At 34.9% G+C, this 14,595-nt stretch overlaps 1 protein-coding gene across 4 annotated transcripts; it reads right to left on the bottom strand.

Moving 5' to 3' along the window:
* Positions 1–446: 446 nt before the first annotated feature.
* Positions 447–3,787, bottom strand: LOC145133830 (zinc finger protein JAGGED-like). Of its 4 annotated transcripts, XM_079068791.1 has the most exons (6): positions 3,557–3,787; positions 3,367–3,413; positions 2,913–3,007; positions 2,603–2,734; positions 2,241–2,325; positions 447–943 (listed from the first exon to the last, which is right to left on the bottom strand). In XM_079068791.1, exons 2-6 carry the CDS (start codon positions 3,375–3,377, stop codon positions 682–684), a joined length of 585 nt encoding a protein of 194 aa, XP_078924917.1. In that variant the 5' UTR covers positions 3,378–3,413; positions 3,557–3,787; the 3' UTR covers positions 447–681. The 4 variants fall into 4 exon arrangements, with proteins under 4 accessions (XP_078924917.1, XP_078924918.1, XP_078924919.1 ...); XM_079068792.1 differs by lacking the exon at positions 3,557–3,787 and having other exon boundaries at positions 3,367–3,548; XM_079068793.1 differs by lacking the exons at positions 3,367–3,413; positions 3,557–3,787 and adding an exon at positions 3,119–3,326.
* Between the last annotated feature and the right edge of the window lie 10,808 nt (positions 3,788–14,595).

Raw genomic sequence — 14,595 nt, 5'->3', positions numbered from 1 at the left:
TGATTTTTCCCATTTTTTGTGGGGTTTTCCTCCGCATGCGAAATCTGATGTCTTTATCGTCTTCTCTACATTTCATGCTTATGTCTAAAATCAATTCAAAACTACCATTCAACTTTTTCAATGTGACAACGAACGTGAATTCAACAATCAAACTTTACTCAACTTCTTTATTGATAAAGGTATTAAAATTCGTTTCTCTAGCCCTTACACTTCTCAGCAAAATGGCAAAGCTGAGTGCGCCATTCGCACCATCAATAACATTCTTTGTACCTTTCTTTTTCAAGCCTCTCTCCAATCTAAATTTGGGGTTGAAGCTCTTCTCACTGCGGTTCATAACTGTCTTTGGATGCTTTTCCACGTTTAACAATTTCCACACATATACTTTTTTGTTCTTGGTTGTTATTTATTACTTCCTTTTATCATCATGTAAACATAAAACAAAAAAGTTAAGATAAAACTCAATCCAATTCATTTAGGTTGTAGTCGGTTAGGGAAAGTTGACATCCCTTTACCAAAGCCACAATTCTTATGAACAAAATACCATGTGTTACATTAATTCACAATAATTACACCAAGAGTCGCACATTATCCGCCAAGATACCATGGCTATATAGTAGTGACATATCTCTATAGCTAGCACCTAGTTTTAAGTACCACCAGGAGTTTGAGCAAGCATGCAACTTAAATTTTGGAAGCTGAATGTCGGTTAGTGGAGACATACTGGTCTGCAAAGTAGTCGTTTATCAATTGCGAATTATAATGTTCAGACGAGTAGGTGATATTCAGGCGAGATGGTAGGGAAGAATACACATGTTGATAAGATTGTGGTAGTTGATGTAACATTGTGGTGGAAGTGCCAGAAAAGAGTCTTGTAGGGTAGACGATACTACCGATGGTAAAGCCGGATGGATAATGATAGCCTCCATTTACTCCTGATTGCCCACTACATTAGGAAATAAATAAGAGTTTTTCAGTTATGTTGGAATATTAACTCAGGGTACAACACTTAACTCCTTAGAAGAAGACATAAGGGAAGATGAGGGCATTTATTAAGAGTTTCAAAAGATTCATATAATATATAATGGTGCCTCATTTACAATCGACTTTTTTTCTTTTGAAGAAATCGACTTTTTTTTGAAGAAGATAGCTTTTTGTTTTTATTTCTAAGGTACATATTCCTGTAAAGATATTTGGTTCTCCATTGATAAAACATCTTCAATCATCAATCTTAATACAAAGTTTTTTTTTTGCCACATTATACTTCTACTTTTTTTTTTTTTTTTTTTGAAACGACATTATACTTCTACTAATTTATCAAACAATATACTATTAACTTAAACCTTCTCAAATCATTGACCATTTTTTTTTTAAAATCAACTAATTACCCCTATCTTTGTTAAATATTTATATATAAAACCCACTCATCTAATTTGTTATTTTTAAGCATATGTAATATATATAAAAATTTAAAATTTCTCTAACCATAACATTAAATAAAACCAATAATTTAAAATACACAATATTAAAATAATACCACGACATCTAGAGTTCAAATGGTTATAGTATTATTTACCTCAAAAAACAACTCATTATATGGTAAAAGAAAAACATTTCTTATAGTTAATTACTAATATTTGACCTCTCAAAATTAAACTTCCCAAGTTATTAATAACTTGGGTGAGTGTGTTATTTCTTTGGTGGGTTACTAACAACTTGCATCGGTATATATGTTAATTCTTGTATGAGTGATTTTAAATGGTAAAGATCAATATTTGATGAGTATGAACATTTGATGCTCATGCATACCGATAATTGTGTCATGTAAGATATCTTTAGTGAACAATAACTTTTGGGCTGTTTGAGACGTTAATGTGTAGGCGTTTGATAAAGTAAAATCTTGAAGTTAGGGTTTTTTGATTTCTACCTACACATCTACTTTGGACTTTGATATGCGATGAAGCCTAATGGTTGAAGTAAAAAATTGCACATATGATGTTAGGGTTTTGACTCTCATACTCAACATACTCGTCATACCCAACCGAGTGCTCAACGATTAACCTTCCACATGACCTGAGTTGGGTTCGACGTGGCTATTATCTTCGGTTAACCATTTTCTTTTTTTACTTTGACTTTGCAGGGATACAACCAACATGATCAATCTAAGAGTTTAAAGGACTTGAATAAACATAAATAATTATAAACAATAGAAGAGGAGAAGGGGGAGAGCTAGGGAAACGTACCCTACTTCATGAGGGGGTTGGGGTAGCAGATTATCAGTACTGAAAACCAGTTGACGAGCTTGGTTTAGTGTTTCTGTCTCCCTCTCTAAAACCACCATGCATAAACTGGAGGTTAATTATTTCATGAAATATAACGCAATTCATTGAAATAAAGAACATTAACAAGAAGAGCTAATTATTGTCGTAAAACTAGCTTATAATCAAAACCGGACACGAATGGGGCGAAATTTAAAGACATTATGGAAAAGATCACAGTTCATGATAAACAATGATCAAGTTGATTACCCCCATCTCACATTTTGAAAATAAACCTCCATTGTGTTCTTTGTGTGCGAGAATGTAAGTTGTGGTTCATACTCTACCTTGGCGATGTCGGTTCATGTGTCCCCCGAGGGCTTGAGACTTGCCAAACTTGAGGGAGCAAAACCTACACTCGTAAACCTTCGTTCTTTCATCTTTTCTGCGGTTCCTGCTTCTTCTGGATACTGTCGACCCTATATAAATATACGAGTTCACATACTTTAAAATTAAGAAGACCCCACAACTTGGTTTCCACTCTTTCATTTTTTATTTTAATCTTCTCTTTGAAAAGAGTATCTAAAATGTAAATCTGAACTCATTATCATGATAGGAGTAGCTAGCTAGAGAACTTGACAGATGTTAATTAAGTACCAGATACATGAGCAGAAGAAGTGTCACCAAGTAGTTGTTTGCTATGGTCCCAGATGAAATCCTCTGGTAGAGTGTTGAGATCTAGTGGGGTTTCCCTGAAAACCAACATCAATGTGTTAAAGACAAGTTAGATCAGCTAGTGAGCATGAACAAGAAGATGGGAGTCGGGGTGGATTCATGAGATTTGAGAGAAAGGAGGTCCATACATGTTGGTACCACAGAGAGAAAATAAACTTCACACGACTTTCAAAAGCCAATGAAACTATCAGCCGAAACAAAATCTTTAAGTTGCGGATATTCGAAATGTATAGGTAAATAGTAATACCTTGAAAACTAATAAAATATTAATTAATGTTATGTAAGAAAAGTATCCCGAAAGTTCTCTATCAGTTCTTATGCCACTTCTTGTTCATACACAAATGTAAAAGCAACAGTGGGAGATGGTCGCTTGTACCTGCTCTTCATCTGTGGTTACGGTCTGAAAGGTAAATCTGACGAATACTGCATTTGTTTGATGTGGTCATTGGAATGGAAAACAAGTTTAGTGGTTCACGCAAGACAAATTAAAAATAAGTTGTTATTTATCTTATCTTTAACACTAATTAGAAAAATCAGCAAAAGATGTACGTGAAAAAGATACTTACAAAACTGGCATCTCAACAGCATTCCCATAAAACTCAAAGTCAAGTCTGTTTCATAGGACAGACAAATACACTCATTGTTACATGAAACTTTAGAAAACACACATATCTAGCCGTACGTTTTCGGGCAAACACTACAGTCCAGAGCTAAGTGTATAAGTTAATACAAAATATCACTACTACTGTATGATGCTAGGGGTCATGGGATGAAAACGATGTATCCTTTAAAGTAATTGCCGGAGAGAGAGAAGCCCATGTAAACTAAAATCATGTTGAGTAAATGAAAACCACTCTCTGTTTGGGTGGTGATGATAATAAAACTTTTGTTTTAGATGTCCCACGCGTGACCCTCCACTTGATTATTAAGATCCACATTGGTTCTACGTGCAGTTGAGAAGTCCTTTTCGTCTTAATTTTTTTTTGGGGTAAATTACAGGAATGGTCCTTGTAGTTTTGGCAGTTTTTGTACTTGATCCATAATTTTTTTTTTAAATCAGACCATGCCTATGGTTTGGTTTTGATTCCGGTTTAGTCCCCAACCATTATGTATTTATTTTTAGTTTTTTAATACTATTATTTTATTTTTGAATAATACTAATTCAAGTGGGGTCAACACAACCCTACCCCTATCGAAAACTATACCTCTTTCTTTATTCACATTCTACATCTCCTTTTCTTTTCTTCTCTCATCTCATCAGTGATATCAATACCTCTGGTAGCCAGATCCTCTGCCATTATCTTCAATCGCACGAAAACATCTCGCTAACATATTTGCAACCATCACTTCCGACAGGAAAAAGCTAACATACACTAATGTTCGGTTTCCGAAAAAACGCAGAATACTAAGGTTAGTTGGTGTAGGAGATCAGCAAGAAAGAAAACAAGAGTAAAAGAACGACAAGAAAAAAAACAAGAGTTAGATATAGGAGTTGGTGTCCAAAGAGTCGTTGGCATCGGGAGAAAGAAAAAGAGAGGTGACTAGGATACGATGGCCAGAGCTTCACCAGAATCAGGAGAAAGAAAAAGAGGACGACTAGGATTTGGTGGTCGAAGTGTTGCCAACATCGATTTTGTTGTTGGGGAATGCTTTAGGTGGGTGGAAGGTTGTTTCCAACATCGGAGGTAGTTTCCCACATTTGTATTATCGTTTGTAGGTTGTTTGGTGCTTTGAGTTGGTTAGGGTTTTGGTGCTTATATGTGTGTTTATATAGTTGTAGGATTTTTTGTATTATCAAAATTGATTCCTCAATTCCTACATGTCATATATCATAAACTCTTTTGTTATTGTTTACTCTTGTCGGTTTTATTTTGTAGGTCTTTTGTGTGGTTTTCCAGCCATGAATGTTGGTAAGGGTGAGTGTGAGGGTGTTAGTGGAGGTAATGATGATTCTTCCGACAAAGAATAAAGAGGGAAGGGGTTGGGGGGCTCATTTAAATTAATATTCCTAGAAAATCATCTAAATCAATATTCCTAATAAACTAAAAGAAATAATAAACAAGCTAAAAAGGAATAAGGAACAGTATAACAATCATTTTAGGTATGATAGGGAATAAACGCGAACTAAAACCAAACTATAACGATGGTATGAGTTATAAATGTGACTTGAGTATTGAAGACATGAAATGAGAGTTAGAGCATTTGGAAGCATATGAAAGCATCAAGAATAATGATGGAGCATTTGGTGTTGGGTTGGAGCCCCTGACAGAAGACTGACACATCATAAGATGTTCCATGTAGGAAGATGCGCCCCTAAGGTTCAAGATGTGCCTTTGATGACTCAAGGTGCCGCCTTGTTGGACAATGTGAGCCGCCTTATCGTCAAGGTGCGCCCTCTTGGTTGTTCTATTGTGCTTTAGAGTGTTGATGTGTTGCTAGTGTGCTACTGAAAGGAGGATGTTCCCTTTTAAAAGCAGTTGCATGAGGACTTGTGACTCATTGACACCTTTAATAAACCTATAAATTAATGGGTTTGGCTCATTATGGTTTTAGGTCTGATTGTTAGTCTATAAATAAGGATGAATGCTAGTAACTCATTGATATCTTTGTATCTTGAATCCTTAGTGACTAGGCATAATCTCTACTAAATTGTACTTGTAATCTCTATTTGAGAACTCTTGAATGAGAATACTCCCTCCTGCCCGTGGATATAGGTCAACTTTACCAACCACTTAAATACTTGTGTCTTTGTGTGTGTGTGTGTGTGGTTTTGTGATTTGTCTGCTTTACTTCCTAACAAGCGATATCAGATCTTGGCAAGTGGCATCATAGTAATTTTGATTCTTGATAAGTGATACATGATTTCAAAATAAGTGGTATCAAAGCTTTAGTTTTTTTTTCGATTAAAGATGTCGACTCACAAGTTTGACTTGGATAACTTCAATGGTTCGACTGACTTCACTTTGTTGAAGGTGAAGACGAGGGTGATTCTAGTTTAACATTGTTGTGCGGTAGCATTGGAAGGAGAAGCAAAGCTGCTAAAAGACACATATAATGAGAAAAAGGTGGACATTTTGGAAAAAGCACACAATGCTATTTTGTTGACTTTAATAGACGAAGTATTATGAGAGGTTGTGAATCAAACAAATATTGATGAGCTTTGCAAGAAAGTCTATGACAAGTATTAAAATAATTCTCTCATGAATAGGTTGTATTAGAAAAAACGTTTCTATACTCTTTGGATATATGAAAGTACCCAAGTGACGAATCATTTAATAACTTCAATCATATCATCTTGGATTTAAAAGGTGTGAATGTAAAGACTGAAGATGACGATCAAACACTTATCCTCTTATGTTTATTGTCGAATTCGTATGAGAATTTCATTGATACCATGTTGTTTGGAAGGACAACGATTACTATGAATGATGTGAAGGGTTATTTGTTGTCCAAAAAATGAAACGAAAGGTTTCAGTTAGTGAAGATGTTTCCAGTTCAGGATTAATCGGAGACAAAGGAAGAACATTTGATAGAAGTGGTGGTAACAGAGGCAAGTCATGTTTCGAACGGAAAGCTTTGGCTAGGATTAGATGTTATAACTCTAATGAAAATGGCACTTCAGAAGAGATTGTCCACAACTAAAGAAAGGGAACCATGGAAGTGAATCAACCAACAATAACACTGATGTTGTGATTCAAGAGAGTTATGGATGATGGTGTACTTTTGACTATATGTACAACTGATCCAAGGATGGACTAAGGAATTCTGGTGAAAGAGTCTGGGTAAAGGTTTCTAAAGGTTCTCTAGTAGTTATGAAGGCTACGCTTCAACATGTAATTTATTTATTGGAAGATTGCATGGTAAGAGGAACGGTGGTTGTATCCAAATCCTTGGATCAGTATAATGATAAAAAAAATAATTGTAGCATCATATTTTGGGATACATGGGTGAGAAGGAAAGACTCCAAAATTTGTTATTAGTAGAGATGTAACCTTTGATGAATATGCTATGCGTAACTAGAGAGGATGCGATACAAGTTTTGAACGAAACGATCAGGGTGCTGGCCAGAATAATAGTTATTAATGGGTCGACTTAGGTTTGGTTAGAGTTCAACCCATTTATTAATTGGGTCGAAGATTTCAAAGCAACCCAACCTATTTAATTTAGTAGGTTGATATTATCAACCAAATCCAACTTATTGGGTTAATGGGTTGCCATCTGTTTGATATGTTTATGCTTTTTCCAACCCAACCTATTAAATAAATAGGTTGAACCTGGTATACACATTTAAAACTAAAAATGTAAACAAAAAATAAAAAATTACACCTAATTAAATTAGTTTAAAACCCAAATAGATATTCAAAGTAATGTAAAAGTACGATCCCAATTAAAAAATACAAATAAGTTGTTCAAAAAACATCATAAATGTTTAATATCTAGATAACTTGATTTCCGTTTTCACCTAACTCCTATTTCACTTTCGACATTAATTTCATCTTCATCATTTATCTTTTCCCTTATGATGGCTCTACATAGCTCCTCAAGTCGTGCTTCCATTTTTACTATAGAAATAAATAAAATTAATGTAGCTTATTAGTTGAAGTAAAGTATATATAAAAGTTTGAATAAACATTCTCCATAGACCCAACCAATTAGACATAAAATACCATCATCATTAGAAGGATTTAAAGAACTTCTATAAGTATAAAGGACCATACCACCTGTGATGAAAACTAATTCTGATGCAATCGTTGAGATTAGGATAACTATGATGTCCCTAGCCATCTGAGCAAGAGTTAGATATCGAATTTCATGTGATCTCTAATAGTAAAAAATGTTTAGTTATCGACACGAGGCATGCACTTCTCCTCTAAATAACATTCAAGTCCAAATTTGACAGCTTGAGAAGTCACCTTACTTGAATAGTTATCGAAATCCTATAATTTATCAAAAAGAAAAAACTCAACTATACACATTAAAAAAACAACCTAAAAATACAACCATACACATAAAAAATCAGTAGAAAAATATAGTTATATACACGGAAAAAGTGGCCAAAAAACACAATAAAAAAACACAACAATATACTTGTAAAAAACACCAAAACAAGCAGGTATATATACTTGAAAAACATAGCAATAAACCCAAAAAAAGAAAAAAACACAACAATAAACTTGAAAAAAAAAAGTGCATCATATTTTATTGAAGAAAAAACAAAACAATATACATACCATTAAAAGAGAAGCACATTCTAGTACATATTGAGGTCCTTTTTAGGAGTTCAACGAGCTGCTTGTAGGTCAACCAACTTTTGGAGTTCTCATTTATTATTTCCAACTCATATTTGTACTTCTCCCCATAAGCTTTCTCATAACCCCATTCAACAATCTGAAGCTTATATCGAGGATCAAAAACAACAACATCAACCATAACCATGTTAAACTCATCACAATATTTCTCAAATTTGACATACATCCTACTAGCCAAATTTTCATAAATCTATCGTGGCTGCCCTTTTCTTTGTGTAACAACACTCTAACCGTCGAAAAAATTGCAAAATAAATATTAGTGGTAGAACATTTAGAACCAGAAAATACACAAGTGACCTTGTATAAGACTTTTAAGAACTTAAAAATTCATTCAAATCTTCCCTACTCCTCAGTTATTAGACAATGCAAGTAATACATAACATACTAACTTGGTTGGATCTGTACACTTGGACCATGAAGGTGATCTGGTGAAATATTATCACTGTGTATCGTCGTATTTAGAGTCTTGGTTTAAAGGTGGAGAAACTTATCGTGTTTTGTGAAAGGTTTTTCATTTAGAAATATGGTACCATGGAGAATCCGAAAGACATGTTGAGAAGGTAATTGGCCATAGAGAAATTTAAGCTTTCCTTGGACATTGTTGAAGTTCGCAGGTGTTAAGTCCCTACAGGGATAGATGGCAGGATGGGAGAGGCCAAAATTCTTGTTGTGGTGTTAGCCATAAAGTGTGATACATTACTGTGCCTTCTGTTTTGCAGAAGTTGCCAAGCAAAGCCTTTTCAGAACTCCAACCCATTTTCTGTTCTGAGTAACCTAACTTGGTTCCCAGTCTGTTTTGCAACTGGTCTTCCACTCCTTGAACCGCCCAAGCACTTCGTATTCGTCCTTTGTCTTCGTAAAGTACACCCAATTCTTCCTTAAGTAATCATTGAGAAAAGTCACAAAGTATTATTATATACCATGAGACTTCATAAGGGAAGGACTCCATAGATCTGAATGAACATACTTGGGGATCTCCTTGTGTAAATTTTGAACCGGACTGAACTTCACCCTGCATTATATCTCTTGAACACAAGCTTCACCAGGTTTAGCATTTCCAGTTCCATATCCACAAAATAACCCATTCTCACTCATACACCCCAACTTATGATGCCACAACTTTCTTTCATCATCATACTGATCCAAGGATTGGAATACAGTCACCATTCCTCTAACCATAGAACTTTCCAAGATACAAATCCCATGAGGATTCATCGTTCCCTTCATAACTACAAGAGCACCCTTGGAGACTCTTACCCGGTCACCCTTTCTGGAATACTTCAATCTATCCTTTGCCAAAGTGCCAAGAGAAATCATATTCTTTCGAAGATCCGGGAAAAACCAGCAATATAGTTTCTTGATCATACAATCATGTATCTTGATCTGCACTGTGCCGCTATCCTTTACCCTAATCATCCAATCATTACCCATCTTAATTGTGATTCCACTCTTTAAAGGAATCGAACCAGTCATAATTGTATGCCAAATGATAGGATGCTCCAGTATCCAAGACCCAAGCATTAATAAAACTAGATGTACATACAATCGAAACTTCACCATCATCCACTTCATCATAATTTCCTTGAACCACAGTAGCATTGTTGTTGTTCCTTGATTCAACCCCATTATTCCCTTTCTTCAGCACTGGACAATCTCTTCTGAAGTACCCCTTTCCTTGCAATTATAACATTTGATGTTGGATTTATATTCGGAACTTGACTTCCCTTTGTTACATCCACCTATATTTTATGTTCTTCCTCTGCATGCGAACAAATCGGGACTGTAAACTTCTTCTCCAACTCAAACCTTTCTTTTCAGTTCCTTGGACATCAAAGAATCCTTCACATCATTCAACCACAGAACATGGTATCAATGAAATTCTCAGAAGAATTCAACAATGAACATAAGAGGATAAGTTATTGATCTTCATCTTAAATCTTTACCTTCACACCTTGTAAATATAAAATGATCATATTGAAGTTATCCAAATTATCTTTCACTTGTGTGCTTTCCGACATCCTAAGAGTATACAAACATAGCTTCTGATACAGCCTGTTCGTCAGCGAATTGTTCTAATACTTGTCACATAATTTCTACCAAAGCCTAGATGCACTTGTTTAATCCACAATATCTCTCAGTACTTCGTCTGTCAAACTCCATAGAATATTGTTCTATGCTATTTTCAAAATATCTACCTTCCTTTCAGCTGCCATGTCCTTTGGCAGTTTCTCTTCTCCTTCCAATGCAACGGCACATACTTGTTGAACTAGAAGAGCCTTTATCTTCACCTTCCATAAAGTGAAATCAATGGAACCATTAAACTTCTCCAAATTGAATTTGTGAGAGACCAAGTTCAATCAACACAACACCAACCGCAACACTGATACTACTTGTTAGGAAATCAGAAGATACTTGTCAATTATCAAAACATATATGATGCCACTTGCCAAGCTCTGATTAACCTTATTAGGAAGTAATGTGGATAACACACAAAACTAAAAGCACACAAAGACATAATATTTACTTGGTTCAGTCAAGGTGACTTACGACCATGGGCAGCAAGGTAGAATTCTTTATTTATGAGCTCTCAAATAGAGGTTACAACTGTTGGATTAGGTGTTTAAGCCCATAACTATTTTGGTATGTACTTGACCCGATTGTGAGCATGATCCTTTTGGGTTGCCTTCACCATAGCAACTGATAGGATGAATTAAGGAGAAAGAGGATTAATTATGATTTATTAATATATTATGTGAATAATATATTAAAAGAGAAATCATATTGTTTAATTAATATTGATCAAGAATTAATTTAGAATTAATTTTGTGGTCAAAAGAGATTAATTAAGTAAAGGGGACCGATACTGTAATTATAAGATAGTTACAAAGTTGGGCTTAGGATCCATAAGGAAACAGTGGACGAATTCTATATGAGAGTCCATATAGAAATCGTCCAAGGGGCCTTCTAGAAGGATCATTGGGCTGCTTAAGGACTAAGCAACTGGATTAGGGTTTCCAAGTTGATAACCCTAGAAGCCTAACTATAAAAGGAACCCTTTAGGCCACCAAAATGTGCCTAACCTTTTGAGAGGACCCTATGAAGTTTTTTGTGCCTTCTCCTCTATCTCTTGTTCATCCTTATTGATAATGGTGTTTGTGACTCCATTAGAGGTGCAACACTTGGGGAACTAGGCTTTCAGAAGTCAAGATCAAGAAGGTTTGTGATTGTTATTGCTACATAACAATAAAGGTAATATTCCTAACCTTATTCATATGTTAATTTCGATTATAGTATGCTAGATCTAGGGTTTATGAGCTTTGGATGATTATTGCATGTACAACTAGACAAACTAGATCCAAAGCTTTAGGGTTTTCATGTGCACCATTGGATTGATGTAATGCTCAAAACCCATCAGTGGTATCAAAGCCTAGGCTGTTTATCTAATGTATTTGATGTTATGTTTGATCGTTCAAAGCTGAAAATGTGAAAACTGGATCTGGAGGCTTGACTCGCTAAGTCCATATGTGAACTTGTCGAGTTCACTGGCAACTCGACGAGTCCAAAGTTGGCTCGACGATTCGGAGGGTCAGATGCCAGATTTTTCAGGATTTTGATCTATTTTGGCTTGGGATAATTACCAAAAACGTTTTTAACAGATAAAATCTGATTTTTTTTCATTATGGTATTGATTATCCTAATCCAAATAGTAGATAATTGTCAAAATTAAGATAATTACTTTTTTTATAAGATAAAGATTAGTTATTTGTAGTTTTGATTTGAATTATCTTGTAAAGAAATTGAATTAGGTCAAATTTAGATAATCACTAATTATTTGATTAATTAAATTATTTATAATTTGATCGAGAAGGTTTTGAAAAGTTTCAAAAGTTGCCCTCAAGTTTTGGAATTTGAATATTTGATTAAAAGTTTAATTTTGAAATATTAAATTCTAAAACCCTAGTATTTTGAAAAAGTTCAAATTACACCCTTATGGCTTTATTAAATTAATTAAGTGTATAATTAAAAGAAAGTTAATAAATCCATAATGATATGGTTTAAGTTTAATTAAATTAAAAGTATAATTTATTAAATTAGACCACCTAGTATTTTAAAAGTGTAAAATACATCCTTATACTATATAAAATTAAAAGTATAATATTATATATGTATGAGTAAAGAGTCAGTCTTACCGTTAGTAAGCCTCATTCACGAAGCTGGTTTATAAGGGGTGTTTAAGGAAGCGGCCTGTAAAATGACCGCCATTAGGTATCCATTCTTACCCACCGCACCCTTGACAAGTGGAGGGTCGTTAGCCAAACGGGTAGGATAGGACACAACCTTCCATTATAAGTATAATGTAATGCAAGTAACTAAATGCCTTTATAAATTCACAAAATCTTAGTTACTTCGGAAAAATGTGAATTTGGTGCTAATCCATGAAATTGCACATTGCACCTTGTTGGTCATTAGTGGAGCGTGTGTTGTTAACCGGCACACTAATATGGGACCAATGAAGGATGGAAATGGGTAGCTCATAGATTATCGTAGATCAATGGAGCGTGTGTAGTTAACCGGCACACTGATTAGGCGATAAACGTCTTCGGGAGTACCAAGCTAATTTGCATGGTTATTCACACTTTGTTTGTGATCCTCGGTATCCCAATCACAAACTTGAAGGGCATAATCGGGATTAAACATGTCATTGAAAAGTTCAATGAATCTCAAAAGATCTAGGAGTTTCAATTCATTTAAAACTTAAATTTCTTTTTCGTTTTTCATGGTGGAAATTGGTAAATCGTCATTTACCTACCTTTAAATGTTCTGCAACTGGATTACGACATCCCTCTTCCGAGTTGTAGAATATTGTGTTGGGTCCTAGCCTTAATATCTCATTTAGGTGTTTTATTAAGGACTCAATCGACTAACTTGAATTTTCTCCCGTTTTGTAGATGTGTGATTCTAACTGTGGTCTTCGCAAATCCCATGGAAAAAGTTTTCCACATGAAGATGATATTCCACGATTCGATCGAGGAATACGAGATCATTCTTCAATTCCTCCACCTCCTCCTATTGTTCTCCCTGACCCACGTGTTCGAAGGATTGAAAAGTTCAAAGTCACTCAAGCCCTATTGTCAAAAAGACACGAAGATGGAAAGTCTGTGTGTGCACATGTCTTAGAGATGAAGTCACACATTGACAGGTTGAGGATGTTAGGTGTCGATGTCTTAAGGAAGTTGGTTGTTTACTGGGTTCTTCAATCACTTCTTGACTCATATAGTGAGTTCATTAGAGAGTACTATATGATGGACCACAACGTGACCCTTATTGATCTTACCTATTTGCTTATTGCTGCTAAGTCAACAATGATTTGGCCGACTGGTCAAGCAAATTTGTCTGGTAAATCAATGTTCTAACCTTCTATGGAAAATGGCAACATTGGAAGTCTAGAAAAGTTTTCTCTACGCAAGAGAAAGGCTAAGTTTGAGATAGTCATGTGTACCATTCCAGAAGAGTCCATATGTTTCTACTGCCAAGAGAAAGGGCATTGGATGCGAAGCTCCCATGTTTACCTGAGAGATCGCAAGGATGGGAGAGTCAAGATGTATGACTCTCCTTCAGGTAACATCCACTATCTAAGTCTATTAAGTTCCTATTTGTAGATCCTTAATACATGATGTGATAAGATTACATTTTGATGTTTTGTAGGATCGAAGGAAAGAAAGGAAGCTTAAAGGAAAAGTGAGTTGAGTCTGATCGCGAAGAAATGGATTTCGATCGCATGGTTTGATGATTGGATTTTTGAACTGCTACTTAGAGAGTTATGATAGATTGCTTAGGAATATGTAATAACATAGTTTTCATTTGAATTGCGTTGTAAGGACAAGTTTTTCTGTGTTTTATAAATAAATGAAATTTTGAGTTTTGTCTTATTTATTTATCCTTGCAATGTTATTTGTGAAAATTGATGTTATTTGTTTCTATTATTAGCAATATTGAAATGGATGTGATTCTTAGTTATGTTATTTGTGGCAGTGTCAGAAATTTACCAAATAATAAAAGATTCTCATTGCCTAAGTCTCAATTGGACAGAAACTTGGAATCATACAACTTGTATTGTGTGATGAATGGAAACCTTCGTATTTAGGAAATTAAGACCAATTCCTTGCTCACATAAGAATGTGAGTCAAGTGAAGGACTGGAGGGTCTGGTACACAATGTTGTGCACTAGTCAAGTCCACCACAAAGAACGATGAGACTGTTCGTCATGATTTGCTAAAAGTTTAGTAAATATGGTT

Source organism: Lactuca virosa, chromosome 8 (genome assembly GCF_052849685.1).
Source record: "Lactuca virosa cultivar CGN04683 chromosome 8, Lactuca_virosa_CGN04683_v6, whole genome shotgun sequence".
Lineage (NCBI taxonomy): Eukaryota > Viridiplantae > Streptophyta > Magnoliopsida > Asterales > Asteraceae > Lactuca > Lactuca virosa.
This window is presented reverse-complemented; position numbering and strand designations above follow the sequence as displayed.

Excerpts from the sequence above, each read along its gene's own strand:
- LOC145133830 (XM_079068790.1), bottom strand. The coding sequence starts at position 3,021 with ATGTTGGTTTTCAGGGAAACCCCACTAGATCTCAACACTCTACCAGAG. Across the intron at positions 2,735-2,912 it reads TTCTTCTGCTCATGTATCTG|GGTCGACAGTATCCAGAAGA; the intron begins GTACTTAATTAA and ends ATATTTATATAG. Across the intron at positions 944-2,240 it reads CAACCCCCTCATGAAGTAGG|TGGGCAATCAGGAGTAAATG; the intron begins GTACGTTTCCCT and ends TTCCTAATGTAG.